General features: G+C 45.5%; 2 protein-coding genes across 6 annotated transcripts in view; one reads left to right on the forward strand and one right to left on the reverse strand.

The window, feature by feature from the left end:
- LOC8041650 (hypoxia-inducible factor 1-alpha) overlaps window positions 1-10372 on the reverse strand; it is a 216962-nt gene extending 206590 nt beyond the window's left edge. The window contains 1 exon segment of the mRNA XM_029992579.4: window positions 10013-10372. Within this exon segment, the coding sequence (XP_029848439.2) occupies window positions 10013-10053 (41 nt within the window). The 5' untranslated portion in view covers window positions 10054-10372.
- A 317-nt stretch (window positions 10373-10689) lies between these two features.
- On the forward strand, window positions 10690-22228 carry LOC120844607. 5 transcript variants are annotated; one of them, XM_042288136.1, is made up of 6 exons: window positions 10690-10958; window positions 11871-12066; window positions 14917-15130; window positions 15920-15989; window positions 16282-16467; window positions 22094-22228. In XM_042288136.1, exons 2-6 carry the CDS (start codon window positions 12021-12023, stop codon window positions 22205-22207), a joined length of 630 nt encoding a protein of 209 aa, XP_042144070.1. In that variant the 5' UTR covers window positions 10690-10958; window positions 11871-12020; the 3' UTR covers window positions 22208-22228. The 5 variants fall into 5 exon arrangements, 3 of the variants coding, with proteins under 3 accessions (XP_042144070.1, XP_042144071.1, XP_042144073.1); XM_042288137.1 differs by lacking the exon at window positions 10690-10958 and adding an exon at window positions 10998-11407; XM_042288139.1 differs by lacking the exon at window positions 10690-10958 and adding an exon at window positions 10998-11260.

Consider the following 22228-nt stretch of genomic DNA (forward strand, 5'->3'; position numbering starts at 1 on the left):
AAATTTCGTTTTTTTATGATTTATTTCTTTATCCAGTTAACTTTATGTTTCCAAACTTATTGCATTTGAAGAAAGGAAAAAAAAAAAAAAAAAAAACTAAAAGCATCAGTTTTTTTTGGTATGAGCTTTTTATCGGATAATGTTCAATTTGAAGTCTGCACAACAAAATCTCTGATACGGGGATGGAAGCAGCATTTGGCCTTTTGGAGCAGGTTCTGTAGCAGGCAATATATTCGTTTGGAGCAGCCACTGACGCTTTTGGAGCAGATGCCAACGTTTGTTTAGCATCACTTGAAATTAAAGAAAATAAACATTGATTGCATCGCTAAATGAATTTATATTTGATAATGACTGAAGGTTTGTTTTTGGTACTGGAGCATGTTAGTTATTACCTTTTCTAATAAGAACCAATAGAACACAAAAAATACATAGAGTTTGCTTCTTAGAAATAAGGCTCTGTTCAGAGTAGGTTCCATTTACAGTGGGTACTAATCAAATTGATAAAACACGAGCCACACTTCAGTTAGAATAAAGCCTCCCTCCCCTCCCACTTTTACTCCCGGTAGTTTATTCAGCCTGTATGTATTGTTTCTGTAAAATGCGCCACACCAATTTGATTCTTGCCAAACTCAAGACTTAAATATTATAAACAGAAAAAGAAAAAAAAAAAAAAGAAAAGAAAACAGCCACCCACAAATATTATGAAAACGTACTCTTGCGCTTACATGTATTCAAATAAAGCCTAGCGTTTTTGTTTGTTTTTCGTTCTTGACGCAGCATTTGAAAACAGGATCATATAATCAAGACCAAACAATGTGGACCTGCAAAAGTACTGAGCATAGTTTACATGTACATCGTGCTAAACCAGACGCTCACCCATGCCAGCAGCTACTCCGAACACTCCGACGCAAGGCAGTGAAGCTCGACGCGCGTGGGCTCGTGAGTGGCGCCATGGAGGCATACGGCAGACATAATAATCACAACTGACTCACAGGAGTACAAGAGCCTGGTACTGTCTTATCGCAGTAGCCCCCCTCTTACTGTGTATTTTGGAATGCTTTGTCGCGATTTTTAGCTCCTGACATCGCTGCTATCGTATGAAATTTGAGAGGATGTCGGTGATCAAGCCGTTAGCTCATCAACTGGCCAACGCGATGGCAAAGCAATCTTAAAACTTCGTTTTACCTTAATTTAAAGCGCAACCGACACTACGAGCCGATGCGATTAACCAAACAAGGTCAAAGCGCGACATCCAAGCATCCGACCATCTTATTGTACGTGTTCTTTCGTCGATTAAACCAATCAAATGCCGCGAATGTCCCGTGACTTGCACTTTTACTGTGAGTAGAGACGCTATATTTCTACCGTTTTTCTTTTTTTTCTACTTCTTTGAATATTAAAAGTCAACCAATAAAAAAATTAATGTATCAATTTTTGTTTGGCCCATCTCGGCGCAGGTGTGGCGCAATTCTTAGCCAAAATGGCACTTTGGCGCAAGATGCAGCAGATTTTCGCTCAAGGCGCAATTTGGCGCAACTGGGGCAGCACTTCCATCACTGCTGATACATTTACCGATTCAAAGAGTATATTTATTTAGAGATTATGTGACGGCTTTATTTTGAAGCTGTTTTTATACCAACAGGTGAATATTTTCCCTTCCATGCACTGTTATTGCACTCTGCCAAAACAGAATTTAACGGAAATGACATCGTTTCATGACCTAAGTGCTTTCGTAAACAGCCGATTCCTGATTTTCGGGAATTCGCTATAAATAGTCGTCAGAAAAAAAAGAAAAAAAAAGAAATAAAATAAAAATATCCACAGCAGTGTTTATTTTCGCCTATCAGTGGTCAAGGCTATGCAAAAGAACATGTGTCAATTGAATAATAAAGGAAACACACGCGTGAAACAAACTTGTAAAAACCCTGATACTAAATGTCTTCAGAAAATGCTTTCCCTAGCTAAAAGGAAACCGAACATACCTAATAGTTTTACACATGCGGGCACACTAAAAGCCTGATATCCGAACCCCATGCATATACAAATTAATGGGCGCAGGAAAACCAGCAAACCGCCATTTCTGTTCTACCTCTATGTTGATTCTACGAGAACGCAACTTAAATGTTTCGTTTCCCTTCACTTTAATGTTTTCCCCAAAACCGTACATATCTGTCGTCACTCCCTTTTTGGGTAGTGCTTTAATTTTCCTAACACTTTACACTTTTCTGAAGGCTGACGTTCGAAAGTATCGATAGTCGACTAAAACCGAGCTATCGATAACACGATCGATAGTACGACCGATTGCACTATTGCAAGTACTATCGATAGCCAAATATCGACAATAATATCGATAGTACTATCACTAGTCAACTATAGATAAGATAGTACAATCGAAAGTTCACTATCGATAGTTTTCAACACTATCGATAGTTCGGCTGAACACGCTTTGTGCTTGTCCACTCCTTGTCAGCACGAACAAGGATGGATGGATCATCATGGATGCTAATGGCCGTACCCAGAGCCGTGTATAGAGAGAGTTTGGTCAATGGGAGGGGCGGGCTGAGCCAGGGCGTGCACCAGACGCAGAAAGAGGGCTTCACATGCTCTCTTGGACAACCAGAAGCCGAAAAAAATCACCCAAGCGGTGGTAGCGAAAAAAAGTTTTAATCATAGATATGTGGTTTTAAGAAGCTCGTAAGAGTTAAATGTAGTCACCCATTATGGTTGAAAATGCTATGCATGTGCTGTTTCGATAATGAGCGTGCAGAGAGATGTAAGACACGAATGTGCCGCTCGAACTCTGTTGTTCTCGAACAGAGTGTGACTGCTCGGACGGTAGATTCCCGGCCCTCGGCGCCTGGCGTACGGATTACGTCGATTGTTCCGCTAGTCGCGCTCTTCCACCATGATTTTGGATGACCGTGACTGAAACATCACGAGCACCATAGTTTTAGTCACCAAGAGGTACTCGGACGCACTTATTAATTTCGTTTATCGCGACCACCGCCAGGGTATTATTTCCGGCTTCTGGCTGGCCACATTCTAATTTGAGAAGACGCCCTGGAACACGGCCAGCACGCTTTCGGCCAATGGCGTCTTCTGATTTGACTCCTATACACTTCCCAATAAATGGCCCAACTCTGTGTATGTACGGCCCTGGCCGTACCCTTTACAACGGGCGGTAGCTTGCGCCATCTAGCCCAGACTAGCTCGTGTAATTCTTTTTTTTTTTTTTGGTTTAATTTAAGCTATTTTTGAAGAAAAAAAGAAAAGAACTGCGCCAAACTGACAACAAGCTGTCTCTAAACTAAGGTACTCTCCTTCAACCCGGTTTTTGCCCAACGACCACGCATCGCAGCCGTTAGGACAACGCAAACCTGCTTGGCACATCGCTTCCAAATTCGCGCTCGGCGTCGGTCGGGAGACTCGGTCCGACGCTCCCGCGCCCACCTGGCGACGAAGGCGGGCGCTTTCCCAAGTGCGCGGAGCGCAATGCCAGGGGGGGGGGGGGGGGGAGTCCAGTACCGAGGAACACCACCGCCCCTGTCTCTCGCGCAGAAGCTGGAGAGATGCCATCAGCCGTCCAGAGAGATTTGGCACGCGCATTTCGATTTCTTCTTCCGCCCCCGTCTGCTATAATGCCCGTGTCGCCAATACAGGAACAAACGACAGTGACAAGCCTCAAACCAGAGTCTTCCGCGATTTGAGAGGCTCTCAAGAATAAAGGAGGTTGTGCTCAAACACGAGCATCAAGGCGCGTTCACACTCTTGCAACCGAGTACGACCGAGAAAGACTTCTTGGGACCGGATGCACTGAGCGGAGCTGGTCCTAAGAGATCGCAAGAGGCTTAAAAACCGGTTTGGTCTCTCTCGGTCGCACTCGGTTGCAAGAGTGTGAACGGGCCTTCATGCACGCGAGGGTATCTTTGGCAGGCTTGCAATCGCTCGTGCTTACTTCACGAGCACCGAACGACTAAACGCCTGCCAAAGGTACCATCGCGAGCGTGCTGCATGGGTCTGAGGCTTGTCGCTGTCTTTTGTCCCTGTCTGTCGTTCTAGTGGGACATGGGCATAACAGCCACACTGCGCGGTGAACGGCTCGCAGCTTTCTTTTGGCCGGCATTCCAACAGAACACTTAAACATTAAAAAAAAAAAAAAAAGGATACTTGAACACGGGGAGACGTTGTTATCTCGGAAGGACCGCCCCGTTGAAAAGGTGCTGTTCATAAAACCTGTTCACCCCCCCCCCCCCCCTTCTTTTTTTTCTTTTTTTTTAGGCAAAAATGCTTTTTTGCCAATTTCGGGTTTGAGGGGGGCTCCCTCGCCCAACAAAACATTCACACACACAAAAAAAAAAACGGCATTAATTTTTTTAAGGTTTTATAATGCATGAAATGCAGTATTTAAGAAGCGAACGTTTCAATGTTTTAGGAAGCATTAAAACACGTCGTATCGAGGAGTGAAAAACCTCTTTTTTTTTTATCCATTTGCCCGTTAAATTTAATGAAAAAACTGACTCGGTGCATAGGTCCCGCGTGACGTCAATCACCCTGCCAGGGGTAAGATGTCCTCACAAGGGTCGCAGAACTGCTTCTCCCAGAGAGGAAGGAAAGAGGTAGGGAGGAGAGTTTCCTCAGTCAGAATTGGTGTTTGGGTCACGTGACGCCCATTTCCGCGCTAAATTTAGCGGGAAATGCGCGGACGGGCGGGTGGACAAACAAACCATACATAAACTTTTTTTTTCTCGGTATTTTGACAAGTAATTAATTGAAAAGCCCCGAGTGATTTGGAAAACAAAACAAATGTCGCTAGTGAATTAAAAAATAAAAAATAAACATGGCATCCAGAGTTTTTACAATTTTTTTCCTGCTCAGCAGCCAATCACGTTGCGACGTTTGCCGTTGACAAAAGCAAAATTCAAAGCCCCACGCAAAAAAAAAAAAAAAAAAAAAAAAAAAAAGACCTGAATAAATTGCGTTTATCAAAAAGAAGTTGAAGCACTCTTCGAGAAATCTGGGTTAGAAGCGGACTTCTATAGATATTTGTCCCGTGAATGCAGCTACTGCACTTGGGCAAAAAAAAAAAAAAAAAAAAATGTTAACCGCATTTATGAAAAAGATTCAAAATGCGTGCAGCGATTGCCGCACGCCATGCGGCGAGCCTCTTTGCCGCCTGATATCTTTCCAAGGGTCATCTGAGCCCGCCGATGACGTCGCTTTGGATAGTTTTCTTTTCTCTCCGCTCCCGCGCTCTCCTTACGGCGCGCCGCAACGGGCGGGACTACGTAGAAATTTTAGTTGCCAATTACGACGCTTCTGTACTAATAAGATCGAAAAAAAAAAAAAAAACTCAAGGAACACAATTTTTGACGTACCTACATTATTATTATTATTATTATTATTATTATTTTATTTAATGATACCCGATACTCCGTCGCCGTCTTTGTGAATGCATCGTATGGTTATCGGGTACCGTCATCACGGGTATCGGAGGAATACGAACAAACTACTAAAACTCTCCGATAAGAGTAAAAAAAAAAATTATTAATAAAAAGTAGCGCAGGCTATTTTTTTTTATTTATTTATTATTTAAAACATTTTACTCTAAACGTTACAGGTATGCATAAGCGCCATATATCAAGAAACAATTTCGAAGGTATTGCGGGATGAGTGAAAAAGAAAAAAAAAATTAAGCGAAAAAGTAACGGGTAACGTAACTAACTACGTTACCCGTTACTGGGAATAAGTAACGTAAGAACACGATGCGTTACCGTTTCGAAAAACAAAACAAAAAAACAACGAAGTAACAAGTACGTTACAACGTTACAGGAAAGTATCCCCGTTATAAATAACGACTTTACTCGTAAACACGTTTACCCCGTTACAAATTATCACCAAACCCCCCCCCCCCCCCCCCTCCAAAAAAAAAAAAGAACAAAAAAACTTGAGTCGGCTCCTCGACACTGCTTTCATTTTAAGTTCAGGCACGAGCAAAGCGGAGAGACGATTATAGTGTCCCTCTCTCAAAAGAGAAGCCCGTTGGGCCTCTATTCCAAAGATGATCACCCGGCTGAATGGTAATTGCAACTAGCAACCGACAAAAAATCGAAGTACCAGATCTTGAGCGAACGCGAAAGAAACCGGACGTCGCCGAAACCGCGGGGAAACAGATTCCACCAAGGAGCAGTTTTTATTCCACGGAGCTTCGTCGTCCTCACTCGCAGTATTTTGATAGATTAATTAATACTTCCATCTCACACGAATGTAATGAATTAAAAAAAGTAATAAACAATACGCGTCTAACCATTTCCTAAACGAGCGGGTGTTGAATCAGAGAACTGCCGTATTGCCATTGGATGTTGAATAAAAGTAGAGTGGTGTGTATTAGGGATGTCGCGAACTTTCGCCGAACCTTATTTTTGAGTCGAACTTTCGGGGTTCGACTGGTTCGAATTGGTCGACGAGCCTTTGAACTTTTAACCAGAATCGACCGGTTCGACTTTGTGGACAGACCTTGATACAAGCTTGTTTAAGTTCAAAGCTTTTTTTTTTTTTTTATGCAAAGGGTTATTTTAATTTTATGAACAGTTGCAATTCAAAGAAACTAATTCTATCCACTGAAGAAGTTAATAACTTAATTTTTTTTTTGCACTGTATTAACTGAAATAATCAGCCAACCAGAAGCCAAATGGCCAGCCTGTCGCGCTTGCGCATAGCAGTCGAACCCTTGTCAAACTTTTCTTAAGGAGTACGAAAAAAATCAAACCTGGTCGAATTCAAACCTCGTCCGGTTCGCAACATGCCTAGTGTGTAAGATTTTTTTTTTTTTTTTTTTCGCATTTCGAGGGTTGTTTTGTTTTAGAGTTTATTAGTATGTTCGTGAAATTCTTAGAAGAGCCGTGAAATATAATCTGGCAGTGAAAACCGAAGAGACCTCGCGTGACGTGTAGAGGACCTGAATGGCTACTGGCTGCAGAGGTTTCTCTTTCAGTACTTTGACACTTATGGCACCATTGTGTTAAACTTACAGTAAGCTCAGGATTATTCGTTAATGCTGCCAACAATGAACCCTTTTAATGTGTTTTGAACGCTAAAAGGAAAATAAGAAAACGTAGTTGAGGCGAAAAGAAGAAGATAAACACACTTTTTTAATTATAATAAAAAAAAAAAAAAAGGATTGCACTCTTGGAAACGTGTTATTACATCATGACACGGGTGTTATTTTCATTCGCGCTTTCTTCAAATAAATATTTAGTTGCGAGTTCAGCACTTGCGCTGTCAACTTCGTTCCGTTTGTCCTCGTCGTTTTTGAGTGCAGAGGATTTTCATTTCATTCCAAGAGCAACAACGTCTAAACAAACACAGGCATGTTACACAGACTTAAAGTTTCTTTTAAACACTAGTAAAAAAAATTCTTGTAGGCATGCGATGTTGTATTACCTGGTGTGGGCAGTCGCCGACTTTTGTAAACAACGTGTCGAATGGACATGTTGTCGGATGGACACTGGTCGAATGGAACAAAGCTCACGAAGCCGCCGAAAGCTATGGCGACGCCGCCAGGTATTGTCTTTTGGCGGATTCATTACGATCGTTCCATTCGACCGGTACCGTTCGTTTATCCGCATATTTTCGATCCTTTCCAGTTTGGAGATAACGTAAGATGATGAAACTGCCCCGTGCGAAACATGGACCCGCAGATCAGACTTCGTGTTACCAACGGACAGACTGGTTTCATGGCAGATTGTTGCCTTCGTCTACTGGGCCGTAGAGAGCTTTCTGAGGATGCGTCCACAACACCACGACTCGGCATTTTTCGCCTGGGTTATGATAAGCGCTGGAAAGGGTGTGCAGGGAGCTTCAATTTCCAGAAGAGAAAGGACAATTAGAGTTTTACTGTTGCGTATAGGAGCAAACGCAAGCGCTGGGTGTTTGCGTTGCGTGCTACCCGCTGCGCAAGTGCCGAAATCCAACACCGCAGATTGGGCTCCGCACACGCCCAGTGTAGAGCACGCAACGCTAACGCAAACGGTGTGCGTTCGCTCGTACTAGCATTTATGCCAATCCGTGAAGAGAAATTTGTGTGACGCAGTCTCAGGTTCCTGTTATTTTAAATAGTCATCAACTGGCTTGTCTTTTTTTTTTTTTTTTTGTCTTTCCTATTGTTACAGCAACGACGTGACGTAGCATTCTATCACAAACACGAATTTGTGTGATCACAATGCCGTGTGTGAACTGTGGCCTTTGGATCCATTTGTTGATAAATGAAAATCGAAGCCTAACAGCTCGGCAGCTCACGACTGGCCGGGTCTATTTCGACAAACTTGGAAAAATTAAAAAAAAAAAAATATATAAAAGAAAAGGATGCTTATGTAAACATCCCGTTGAACTAAAAAAGAACAACGACATTCGTTTTCCGAGTTTTCATCTGCATTTGAGGTTAATGGCTTATTTATTATACTGGTAAAGCTACCGACGTACCCTAAAAAAGTTGCGTTCGGTCTTTACGTATACTTACAAACCAGCTGACGGAAGCACGTAATAAAGTAACACGTAATCGCAAACGTTCAAATGTTAAAAAGAAAAATATTTTTTTTTTCCCGGAAAATTAAGCTGCGCATCGCCGCACGCTGCAGCTAAAGTTTCCTATAAAAATGTTCGAAAATCGTTTCTAACATAAGAATCGGACAATGGCAAACTGAAACTGGCACATGTGGTCCGGACAACTAGCACTACCTTTGGGCAGAGACTGAGCTTTCGGCAATGCGCAGCAGAGACGTGGCCAGGGGGAAGGTAAATTATTTTTAAATATTCGTATGTCTGCGAATATGTGTTGTACTTCGTTACGTGCTGCCCTCGGCTGGTTAGTACAGAAAGACCGAACGCAACTTTTTAAGGCACGTCGGTATTTTGTTCCACCCAGACTGCACATTACCGAAGTGAGTAGGTGATATGTGACACGTGTTTTCAACCTAGCTTGTGGTGTATCACAGCTGTTTTTATGAATCAGCACACAAATCAGGAAAATCAAACCGGTAGAAAGAAAACCAACACGACTTCCCGTCTCTATTCGACAGGAAAATCGTACACACAACTCGAGTCTTCCATACCTGTTTAACACTCCAAAGCGCGTCGAACGAATCGTACGACAGTAAACATTAAACATCCAAACAATAAGAAAAGATAAACTTAGATGGTTGGTGGTACATGACCGAGAAGACGCAAATCACATAATGAAGTACCGCTACAGCCTACAGGTGTCGAAAAATTGTCCTACGAAGAGATTGGAGTGACTCCAACGAACCTCAATACACGAAACGATAACCAGCAATCTGGCTGTCAGCCCGAGTGACAGGACAAAGTTGCATAAACCAGCGCGTCGTCCACCGCGAATAACGACAACCGTTACTCGAGATTACGCATACGACGACATATCCATATCTAAAGACGACGAACTAGATCGCCCAAGCGGCCAGAAGATTGCCCCAGAAGGACTCTCGCTATATTGGGCAGGCATTTGCTCTCATCCAAGGACGCCTTTTCTATTTTTTCGTTTGGGGCCGCATTGCACCGCCCGTTGTTCCCCCAGCTGAGAAACTCGCACAACAAAGTTCGAAACTTTCTACGTTACTCATGATCACGAGGCATTCATCAAACGCGAGCTGAACCTAAAAGAAATCGAAAAAAAAAAAAAAAAAAAAAAAGCGAACGCTCGTACGTTCCGATCTCTGATTACGCTCGGATCGCGATGCATACCAGACACCAGACGAGAGCGTCCCAGTCGCGACAGCTGATACTGGAAGCGCAAGCGGCTCACTTTCCAGGAAGTTGAGAGTTTCCCCTGCTCGGGCGGACACACTTCGGACTTTCAGCGACAAAACTTCCCGTTAAACGGACGTTTCCCAGCAGGGGCAGGCGCCACGAAGGCGGCAAGTATTTGGCTGCAAGCGATTCTGAGGAATGCAAGTCGGGAGACTGGGCAAATTAGGCTTAGTTTAAATAGCAGACGGCCTACCGTCTTTCCTTGGGCGCGTTGGCCTGTCGGGTGGCGATCATCGTGGGCGCCGTCTGGTATGTCCGTTTCTGAAGCGGTGGAGGAGCGATGATGTCGCACGCAGTCTCAGGACACTGCCGAGGATTGCATGCAGGTTCCGGGGTCTCCACGATGCGGCAAATGTTGGCGCCAGAACCCAGCGGGGCCTCGCCACACAACGAAAGAAACACGCTCACAACAGATCACACCGACACGAGCTCCGAAGAACGTCGGCCAAAGGGAAAAATTCACGCACGGAGCAGCAGAAAAACTTTGTTGCCTGTGGTTCGCAGACGACACACACCACAACACCAGGAGAGGACCATTCGGCTAGGGGTTAAAGTGTGGAAGGCGGTCTAGCTGCTGGGGGCGCCACGTGTCAGAAACAACATAAAAAAAGGTTCGGGAAGGTGGCGGCACGCTGCGTTGATTGCGCAAAGCTGAGAGGTGCTGTGCTGCTAGGGACGCTAGGGACATTCTGGGGATTATTCATCCCGAGGGACCACGTTGTAGACGAGCGATTCGGAGGAGGAATAATGACAGGTCACGTGACCCGACGTCACCGGAAGTGACGTCACAAATATAACGTCACGTGACAAAGAAATTTTGTTTTGCTTGTTTTTGTTTGGTTTGTTTTCTGTGACGTCACGGTTTTTAGCGAGGAAACTTTTTCTTATTTTTACTTTGTTGACGTATTATTTTTTTTTTATTTTGTTTATTTTCTTGCTTTTGCAACCGCGGGACCGCGTTTCTGCGCTTCAGATTGCGTTTTTCCGACTCCTTTGTTTGATATCGTGTCGTATCGTCGTATTTATGTAGTTATTAGGAACGGCAAGGCCTACGTTGTTGCGTCCTTTACCTGAATATCGTGACCGAATCGAGTGTCGTCGATTTGAATCGTGTCTTGCGAACCATCGTCGAACAAAAGGTGAGTGGCGTTTTCCTGTGATGTGATTTCGATGTGTTCGTTCCACGTGTCCGAGCTGCTTCTTCGTTTCAAATACATTTGGCGCCGCTGCCTATTGTTTGAGCCTGTGCTCACGATGAAAACACGCATCGCAGAAACCTGAAAGCCCGCCAAAAGAGCTCTAAAAACCGCATCCCAGACCTGCCGGCAGACTTCCGAGCTAAGCCTGATTAAACAAAAACGTTTGATCCGGCGGAATAATGTGTTTGATATTACATCCCATGTCAACAAGGAACTGCGCTGTCTGTCTTCGCCCCCAACAGGTTTTATTCTTCCGGGTTTTTCAAATCTTTACCAACCCGCGTCCGATCGTAATACCCCGATCACAACAAATAGTTGATCGTGCTCCGATGGCTCCAAACATCAGCCGGCAAGGAAGTTACGTTTTTCGCTTCTATATTTTGACCCAAGTAAGCTCATGTTCTCAAACTATGTCATTCTGTCACCACCTCCAGTTGCACATTCTGGCGCACTTGCAGCCTCGTGCACGCTTGCGAGGTTTCCTGCTATCGTACCCTGGATATCATGGATTTCTCGCCGTACGCGAGTGCTCACGGAGGCGTGCTATACACTCTGTATCATAAGTTGTGTGCAGCAGAGGCGCAGGCCCGAGCACATGACAGTAAAAAGCGCCTTTTTTGCACGAGTACCCGCGCAAAAGGACATTCTGCAGAGCTGTGCCCTCGCACCCGTGCCTTTGCTGCACACAACTTACGAGGCAGTATAATAACCGAGCCGTTTTTGTTTCTTTTGCACATTACTGTGAAAGAAGTGTCATTGCTGTTTTCTTCTCAAAGAAAACTCAGAGACGTTAGACAAAAGCAAACAGATAGGAGACTGCACATTCATATGTTTTTCCCCCTTGTGCTACAGGTGATGGCTGGTCGTGGTTCATCAGCGTTTGTTTTGAAACTGATGGGTACCACAAGGCATGAAGGAGGTGACTTGCAGCAGCAAGGCACTGCAAGCCTTCGCAGCAACTAGCTAGCCAGTGCTGCTCTGTTCTGAACTGCACTGCGTGTCATGCGGAGGTTTTGTGCAAGCTCTCTGGGCGGCGACGCTAGCCACGGTAAGTGCATTCTATGCAGCTTCCTTTTAGGGATATATGTGTCTTCGGAAATTAAAAACAGCGCGGAAAGACGAGGACCAGACAAAGAAGTGACACGGACGTAGCGCTGACTTACAACTGAGTTTATTGAACGCAAACTCGCAATATTTATTTGCGGTGTCACGAACAAAAGAACATAAAAAATTCAGCCCATGTGATGTATCACCAATAAAAATAAAACAATGAAAAAAACATTGAAAAAAATAATAATGAAATGCGCCATGACACAGCCGTACAGAGTATGTGCCAAAAATCGAGCAAGTCACGGAACTAGAAAATTCATCTCTTTGCCTGATAGGGCCACAGAAGGACTGCTTACACATGCTGCACCCAGCCTCGCTATCTCAACAGCCTCTAGAATTTCCCGAGTAAGCTGGTCCCTATGACGCTTAACAACCTCACACCGTTGGAAGTCGGGAAGGCAACCACAGTCGCGGCAATGAATGCCCAGGTGACCAGACACGGTTGTGGAGACGCTGTAAGCGTGCTCTCTCAACCTGTCGTTGAGACAGCGGCCCGTCTGGCCAACGTAGCGCCTGCCACACGTCAGAGGGAGAGAATAAACAACCCCCTCCGAACACGGGACGAAGCGATCTCGATGCCTCGTACTGCAAGCCGTGGCCGCCCTCGAAGAAGGGTTAACAGCTCTGCACAACCTGGACAGCTTGTCCGGGGCAGAGAATAAAACGTCGACGTCACACCTGCCAGCAATGCGTTTTAGGTTGTGGGACAGGCCGTGTACGTAGGGAATAACCACAAACTTTCTTCTTTCCCTTCCCTTTCTGTTGTTGGCCTCTTCTTCACTTCTCATAGGGCTGCTCTTGATATCTTTCAGCTTACTCGGGAAATTCTAGAGGCTGTTGAGATAGCGAGGCTGGGTGCAGCATGTGTAAGCAGTTGCTGAAAGATATCAAGAGCAGCCCTATGAGAAGTGAAGAAGAGGCCAACAACAGAAAGGGAAGGGAAAGAAGAAAGTTTGTGGTTATTCCCTACATACACGGCCTGTCCCACAACCTAAAACGCATTGCTGGCAGGTGTGACGTCGACGTTTTATTCTCTGCCCCGGACAAGCTGTCCAGGTTGTGCAGAGCTGTTAACCCTTCTTCGAGGGCGGCCACGGCTTGCAGTACGAGGCATCGAGATCGCTTCGTCCCGTGTTCGGAGGGGGTTGTTTATTCTCTCCCTCTGACGTGTGGCAGGCGCTACGTTGGCCAGACGGGCCGCTGTCTCAACGACAGGTTGAGAGAGCACGCTTACAGCGTCTCCACAACCGTGTCTGGTCACCTGGGCATTCATTGCCGCGACTGTGGTTGCCTTCCCGACTTCCAACGGTGTGAGGTTGTTAAGCGTCATAGGGACCAGCTTACTCGGGAAATTCTAGAGGCTGTTGAGATAGCGAGGCTGGGTGCAGCATGTGTAAGCAGTCCTTCTGTGGCCCTATCAGGCAAAGAGATGAATTTTCTAGTTCCGTGACTTGCTCGATTTTTGGCACATACTCTGTACGGCTGTGTCATGGCGCATTTCATTATTATTTTTTTCAATGTTTTTTTCATTGTTTTATTTTTATTGGTGATACATCACATGGGCTGAATTTTTTATGTTCTTTTGTTCGTGACACCGCAAATAAATATTGCGAGTTTGCGTTCAATAAACTCAGTTGTAAGTCAGCGCTACGTCCGTGTCACTTCTTTGTCTGGTCCTCGTCTTTCCGCGCTGTTTTTAATTTCCGAAGTATGTACCAACTCGCCCAAGCCTCAACTTTAGGATATATGTGGCTCGCAGGCCATGTCGTGCCAGCGAAATATGTGCCACCCGAGTGACAGCAGTGCTAGTGGCAAGGCTGCGCTGACAGTAATCAACACTGCACTGTGTTTTCATTCAATAACTAGTGACAAGGAACCAAATACTCCCGAGAGAGTCTCGGTTGTGCTTTGATAAACTCCAGCTCGCTTATGAACAGGTGGATGGCACAGATGGCTTTTCCTGGTGGACTTGGTGTCCGTGTTAACATTGCAACCAGACTTTCTTTCAGTTTGTGGCGTTTTTTCGTTGCGGGTGACCAGCATTGCAGTAGAAAAAGATGCAAAATAGTATAATGTTTGCATTCGTTACCTAAATTAATGGCAAGAACAACTGACATACATTTCCACCGACTGCATTTCTCGGAGGAATAGCCTGGACTAAAAAGCTCGCTACACTATGTCGTTCCCTCTTCGCCTGTACAACTCTGCGTCTTCCCTCGATCGTCTTATGTGGCTGCTTCTGTGTCTGCCTAGGCACTCGGTTGAAATGGGGAAAGCTGTCTGCGTTGCACATAACCGCCATTAGAGCCAGCGTGGGCGTAGCTGGGGTAGCCCCCACTATGGCTTCTCCAGCTCGACACAAGTAACATTCCTACCGCTGTTGTGTTAGCAGAAAACAGACCTGCTTAAAACGTACAGTGCACATAGCACACAATGGAGAGGTTGCTTGCCAATCATTTTCTTGGAAGTGTGAGTTGAGCCCTTTCGAGGCAGTTTGCTTCCGCACCGTGCACTATAATCCGCCCGAGAAGAGAAAACAAGATGAATAACCAGTAGGATTTCTTTGTTCCAAGGCTTCTTGACGCAGAAAAAGACTAGGGAGCCAGTATTGTTGCTTTTTTGCTACCCCGTGCGAGACTCAAACCCGACATGCAAGGAAGTGGAAAGGCCTCTTCCTTTCTGCTTTCTTGTGCCTTGGGTTTTAGCTGTGTTCAGAATTCACAGCTCGCCTGCATGCCTACTCTTCTGTTCACTGTGTTACTGAAGTTTTCTGTCGTTGCTGTCCCAGATTGGCTTCGTGGATGCACAGAAATACTCAAGGCGCTTGACGTCTGTGGCTCATCTGTATTGTTTTTCCCGGTACCACGGCATGAAGGAGCTGGCCTTCCTCCCTTCCATCAGCTGCGAGATACTACAAGCACTGGGCTACAGCTGCAGCTAGCCCATGGGTACCGTTCTGCGTCCTGTACTGCATCTAGTTCGAAAGGCCATGTGAAAGGCAGGTGTGGTCTTTATGGGCTCTGTCACTATGTGCATTTTCTGCAGCTTTTTCGGGGCAACTTCATATTAAGATTCAATACGGACTCGAGTGAGAGGGGGGCATTCTGAGAAAGCCAGCCTCTTTGTTAAACCATTGGGACTGGTATTATATCTACAGAGTTTATTTACACCTTTTGTTATGTACTTTTTTATTTATTTTTATTTTACTAGTTACTTATACTTCAATCTGACACCGACAGCCACCAAAAATGGGAAAAGGACAAAAATGTTGACATATTGGCCTTTTTGTTTTCTGGCAGTTTGTTTGAAGAGCCAATGTTGGGGGCCGTCATTCGTGTTATTTTTCCCACACGCACGTCCAGCCTATGTTTACGTAAAGCCCCAATTGCCCCTTAGCAACAAAAATAATTTATGCGACAGACTAGGCGGCAGCATTGTGGACGAAAACAGGCCAGATTATATCTGCCATGTTTAAAAACTACATTCGGTGACAGGTTATGAATTCAGTGGCAAGAATGCACACCGCCTGCCAATCACTGCTGTCAGTTGTCGTGACGTCACGTCCTGCTAAGAAACTAGTATATATTTTTTTTAAATGGCAGGTTTTGGTTGCTGATGCCTCGTAGCACGTCAGCACTCTAAGCAATTCTTCTGCTCTTGGCCTCTCCGGTTTTACTTTGCAAAGTCATGACGGCGTCTGCTTTTGTTTGCGGTATTTCCCGTGTGTCGACGTGAGAAGGCAGCGATTGTATCGCCAAGGAAGTAGCGATCAATCTGCGCATTTATTCCAGCGGCACAGCGTTTACAAACCGGACTTTGCCCTTCACCGAGGGGAAAGTCTACCGACTGGCCCTACAGTTGGCGAGCATTGTGCAGCCGTGAGCGCGTAACTTGTCCGAATGCTTTCGTCTGTATACAGTGACAAAATGACTCGCTGAAATGCGAAGTACCATACAGTACCATGCCGTACAGCAAACCATCGATCACTTGCTGCAGCAACTTTGCGTTTTAAGTCGTAATAATAAAGTGATTTTTAGGCTAAAATCATTTTTTCATACTGCTCAATTATTCGGAATTCTGCACGATCCCCATCGGGTCTGCAATATCGGTCGGTGGCTGTATAACCTTTAAACACAATGGTTACACACCACAGGTACCGGGGACCATGACATCAGTGAGCTGGCTTTCACCTTGTCCAAGGCAGCAGCGGAACACTACGGGCGGGACCCTGGATCACTGCACCATGGATGCCGTCCTGTACCCTGCACGGCACTGCGTGTGGCTTAAGTGGCCAAGCAGAGGGTCATTGCATGACTTTTATGAGGCGCCGCTAGCCATTGTAAGTACATTTTGGACACTCATGTCTGGTGATGTACTTTTGTGCTCTACCGCAGAGCACATTTGGTGGCGGTTCAGTCTTGCCAATTACACCATTTTGAAACGGAACACATTTAGTGGTGGCTCGGTTTAGGTTTCCTGGCTCGGTGATCTTGCAACAGTGTCTAGACTTGGCGTAAACCTTTTTGTACTTCATTGTCAAGGCTAGTGTAATTTCTGCAATGCCGTTGAAGCCACTTCTGCACGCAAACAAGGTAAAAGTCGAAGCCACATGCTCGTGCACAGTGTATGACTACATGTATGCATGGGCACTCGTGCCCATGCGTACCCACTCGCAACATGGAGCATGTTTGTTTCGGCCGACACTCCACGCGTTCATTTCGGCGTCGCCACTCCACACGTCTATGCACTCGCTGCACCTTGAGAATCAAGTGTGCACCAGAATGCACTCCCGTCATGCATCACTCGGGAGAGGAACAAGAGCAGACGACTGGGGTTTTTCCGCCATAAGGAACGAGAACTGAATAAAAGGGGATTTTCTGCTAAGAAACTGCGTCCCACGGGCAGCAAAATCGGGCGCGAGCTGGGCTATTTATTCTGTGAAGCAAGCAATCGACAACCTGTGCTTCATTTTCAATTTTTCTTTCAGTTTGTTGCCACACACTTTTTTATTTTATTTATTTATTTATCAATACTGCCGGCCCAATATTGGGCCAAGGCAGGAGTGGGGTGATACAGTGTCATACCTGCAAATTATAAACACAACAGTTCTAAACAAAAAGCAATCTTAGCACTGAAAAATATCTACGACTTAATCGAAAGAAGAAAATCAATCAATATCAACAGTAATACAGTAACCAAATGTAAGGCTAGTAATAACAGTAGCAGTAAATGTAACAGCAGTAATAACTAATAAAATAAAGACAGTAAAAATAATGTCATAACAGCAATAAATGCAATCTTAGCACTGAAAAATAATATCTACGGCTCTTCCGAAAGAAGAAAGTGAATCAATATCGATAACATCACCGGGAAGGCTGTTCCAAAAATCAATTGTATGCACAAAAAAAAGATTGTTTATAGCTATTTATTCGAGCTTTAATAGGGGCTACGGTCTGTGAGTGATGCAAGCGGTCCGAGTAAAAACTTTTTGTTTTTAGGTAAATCACGCTATCAATTTTTATACTACTCTTGAAAATCTGAAAGAACAGCTTCAAACGTTGGCTCTCTCTTCTGTTTGACAGCGGGCTTATATTGGCTCTCCTTTTACGTTCGGTCACAGACATAGTTTGTCTGAAATCTGAAAAAACTATATGCACTGCTAGCAATTGAATATCTTCGAGTTCACTGACCAGAGAGCTCTGCCATGGGCTCCACACTCCAGACACATATTCTAACACAGGTCTAATAATTGTCTTATAAGCAAGAATTTCAACGGAAGGGGGAGATTTACCCAGCGTTCCCCTCACGTACCACAATTTGTTAGTTGCCCGCTTCTTAACATACTGTACATGCCTTTTCCACCCAAGGTCACAAGACAAAATCACTCCCAAATATTTGTAACTGTCTACTTCAGTCAATCCTATGCCAGCAACCTCATAGCTAAAATTTAAGATAGTTCTTTTTGTTGTAATATGCATGTACTGAGTTTTGCTAATATTAATATCTTCATGTTATTTTCATGACACCAAGACGCAATGTTAGCCAATGCGTCACTCACTTTTATCTGGTCTGTAAAGTTTATATTCATCTCGTCTCGTCTCGTGACATGAAGTCGCTCGTCTTCGGGTCTGTGCTGACGGCGTTGTCGCCGATTGCCAGTCAAGGGTTTTAGTGATGTCGGGATCATAGACTTAGGGTTGAATAACTTGGCTTAATATACAGGTGTTATACACAAAAATTACAGCATAGTTAGAGTTCGCTAGTTCTCAAAACTCAATGGCCTCTGCCGTCTAACTCTCTAAGTGACACCCCTGCACTTTATCCACTTGATTTTTTTCCGCATCACTCTTGATGGGCCTTTTATCTCAACTCCTGCTGCATCGCTTTCGATGTGTCTCCTCTCAAGTCTCTCAGTCAACTCCCCCTTCTCAACTCTCCCGCTCCCAACATAGCTACCCTCGTCTCTCTCTTTCACTCTCTCCCTCTAACATGCATTCTCGTCCCTGTGGTAGGGCTACACATATCCCGACAAGCAAAATAATAAATGAGTTCAGTTGGCGCTATCCAAAACAAAACGGCCCTCCGCCGCTGACTCTGTAAACATTCCAATCATAGACCCCTACAAACGCATTTACAAGTCCTTAATATACCTCTCATGTTTACAATAGCCGATTCCCCGTACAACCTCGAAAGGTCGACAACACGGGATGGGACATGCCATCAACGGCATAATGCGGCACAATGTGCGTCAAGGGCAGCTAAAATAATACAAAGTACCTTTGTAGGCAAAGAAGTTATATGCGGAGTTCTATATAAACAGGTGTAAGGTTATAATGTTCACGTTGGCGCCTCCACTTGGGGCCCATCGACCCCGGGAGGGGGCACGCAAGGTGTAGTAAAGATGCTCGAACCCCCGATGAAGGCAAAAAGATACAAAATTATGCAACACGCCCCTTTAACCGAAATGATAACATAAAAAAACAAGATTTGCGAGCCTCTGCTCACGAAACGCCCATTGTTTTCATTGCACAGTGCAACTCCTCCTGTAATACTGCTTTATAAAACTAAGCATCCGAAGCAGACACGCACAAGTGAAATGCTCTGAATACAATAAACTTTTTTTTTTTTTTTTTTCACATTCTCAATGTTTAGGTTTGTAAAAATAAAAGAAAAATCTTTGCGACTACATGTTCAGTGGAGAAGCAGATCGCAAGCCTTGGCAGGGCACTACATTCTGATCATAGTGCCCATAGATACGCGACAAGGCGTCCGCATTCGAATGCAAGCAACCCTGTTTGTAGTCTATCTTAATCTGCTAGGCCTGCAGCAACAGGCTCCAACTTTGTAGACGGTCATTGTTCTGCCTGCTGTTGTTTAGCCATCGGAGCGCGTTGTGTTCCGACTGGACTCTGACATTTTGTCCATCAACATACACATGAAAATGTTTCATGGCCCACACAATTGCCAGACACTTCTCAATTGTTGCATACTTCTTCTCACAAAGAAGTAGCTTACGGCTGGCGTACGCAACGGGGTGCTTGACGCCCTCGCTAGTTTGAGCTAGAATGGCCCCGATCACCCTGTTGCTAGCGTCTACTTGGAGTATATAGGGTCGACTCGGGTCTGGGCTCCGCAGCACTGGACTGCTGCATATTCTCTCCTTCAGTGCGCTGAATGCGCTCTCGCATGACAGCGTCCACACTACTTGCTTAGGTTCAGCCTTATGTGGGAGGTCGGTCAGCGGTGCGGCCAGCTCCACGAAGTTTTCAATGAAATTCCGGTAGAAGTTAACTAGGTCCAAGAAGGAACGGACTTCTGTCTTCGTGTGGGGCCTCTCGATCGCCTGGATGGTCTCAATCTTTTCAGGGTCAGGTTGTGCTTGCCCATCCCTAATCACGTGCCCCAGGTAGTGCACTTCCCACCTCCCAAGCTGGCACTTGTTTATTTTTTAGAGCCAGGCCTTCCTGACGCAACTTCTTTAGGATGGTGCACAAATGAAGCAGGTGTTGCTGAACACCTGCCACGTGTTGCTGAACACCGCTATGTCATCTAAGTATGCCCGAGCGAAGTCTCGGTGCTCTTTCAGGAGGTCGTCCACCAACCTTTGGAATGTCGCCAGTGCTCCTTTCAGTGCGAACGGCATCACCGTAAATTCGTACAAGCCGGTGTCCGTACGGAATGCTGTCTTAAAAAAAGCTTCCTCTGATAAACCGATTTGTCAAGGGTGCCGATTATTTTGGCTCTCCCCACAGTCTCAATCATCTCAGGGAGTGAAGGCATGGGGTAGGCATCATCCTGTGTTGTCGCGTTCAGCTTCCTGAAGTCGACACAGATCCTCATGCTGTTGTCTTTCTTCACGCATACTATCGGGGATGCCCACGGACTTGTCGATGTCCGTATGATGCACCATTTCCAGCATTTCCATCAGTTGTTCCTGTACCCCCACCTTGATACTGTACAGAACCCTGTACGATTTCGACGAAATCGGGTCGGCGCTCTTTGGGATCTCGTGGTTCTACCTGGCCTATCGTCGAAGACATCACCGTAGGACCGAATCAACTCGTCCAGTTCTTGAACCTCGTGAGCCTGAACTTCAGCGCCCATGTTCAGCCCTCCGCTTGACCCGTTCTCTCGGGTCCGTACATCAAAACACGCCATTTCGTCACCGATTTCGTCGGGTGCTTCCATTACAAAGGACATCTCTCGGGCAACGTTTTCGGTCATGACCGCTTTTATTTGATACGGGTATTGAAGAAGTCTTGACAAGATCATTAGAGAAAAACCGAGTGACTTGCGGGAGCCACTGGTTTCCCTCCCCTGAGAAGGTGTAAGCTGCAGACATTCCGGCCGGAGTCGCCTGGCTTCGAGCCTGCTCGTTCTGTATCATGTCGGGGAGAGTATGCCACCCTTCTGGCCTACTCTCACACTTCCCTACACGTTTCCCGTTTTCAAGGGACCAGCCAGATCACACGGGACGGTCCCTCCTCCGAGTGGACGTTGCCCGGAGTCCTGAAGTGGACTCCGGGCGACGGGTAGGGTGCGAAGAGATCCTGTGAATGCTATGCAATTTAGAACACCTTTGGGAAATGCCAAAGAAAGCTATTTTTTTGTGGATGTGGTGCTGTCTGTTGGATTTTTCGCTAGCCATTGTTAAACTCCCAGAACTCTGTGCCGAAAAACTGAGGGAGAGGAGGAGACAAGAGTGCGGGGACGTCAGAACGCAGAGCTCTGATTGGAACGATTAGTGGGTAGACCTAAAGCTAGCTGCCTTTGTCTGTTCTGCACATGCGGAACGACGGTGTCTGGCTTTTGGTTTTTGCATTTGAATGCGTTCGACGAGTGCAGTGGAGACAAAGATAGCTTCTGTCTCTGCTGCAGTCGTCGAACACATTTGAAGATGGAACGCCGGCATCCAGCGTTTTGTTCTCTCATTCGAACACGTTAGAACGCGGAACGCTGGTGTCCAGGGTATGGCTTTCACATTCAAACACCTTTGATGAGTGCAGTGGATACAAAGGCAGCTAGGTCTACCCTCTAATCATTCCAACCAGAGCTCTGTATTCTGACGTCCCCACATGCTCTCGTCTCCTCCTTTCCCTCAGTTTCTTGGTGTATACTCAAGTGCTCTGCATCATGTGCAGATTTTTTTTTGTGGGGGGGAGTCACATTCCCCCCCCCCCCCCCCCCCCCCTTGAGGTTAACTTCTTAATGAAACATTAACATACTCCAGCTTTTCTTAGGAAGAAATTATTAGTTTTTGGTGACATAACAAATATTAGGTCAACAAAACACACCTGGGCAACATTTTGCCCGTGATATCATCTTGCAAACCGCCCCCCCTCCCACCGACCCCCACTCCAACCAGCCTGACAAATTCGCCCCTGCTGTTCATTGCCTTGCATGTTTGGGTCAGATATTGTTGCTGTTGACCTGATGGACTCCCTTGTTCTCTTCATTCATCATAGGTTTCAAACCGTCCTGAATCACGGACCAAGCCTTGCAAGACCTCACTCTTATGCCCTCTCCTTTTTGGTGGATCGGGTCTTGCCATCTTCCCCTCTCGTGGCTCCCTGTCATAAATAAATTGTATATTTTTCTGA

Source organism: Ixodes scapularis, unplaced genomic scaffold, assembly GCF_016920785.2.
Source record: "Ixodes scapularis isolate PalLabHiFi unplaced genomic scaffold, ASM1692078v2 PGA_scaffold10__122_contigs__length_95168666, whole genome shotgun sequence".
Classification (NCBI taxonomy): domain Eukaryota; kingdom Metazoa; phylum Arthropoda; class Arachnida; order Ixodida; family Ixodidae; genus Ixodes; species Ixodes scapularis.

Bases quoted from the DNA above. Each gene is read 5' to 3' on its own strand.
- LOC120844607 (XM_042288136.1), top strand. From the start codon at position 12,021: ATGCGGAGGTTTTGTGCAAGCTCTCTGGGCGGCGACGCTAGCCACG. The intron at 12,067-14,916 runs GTAAGTGCATTC...TTGCTGTCCCAG, and splicing joins GGGCGGCGACGCTAGCCACG to ATTGGCTTCGTGGATGCACA. The intron at 15,990-16,281 runs GCGAGCATTGTG...TACACACCACAG, and splicing joins ACCGACTGGCCCTACAGTTG to GTACCGGGGACCATGACATC.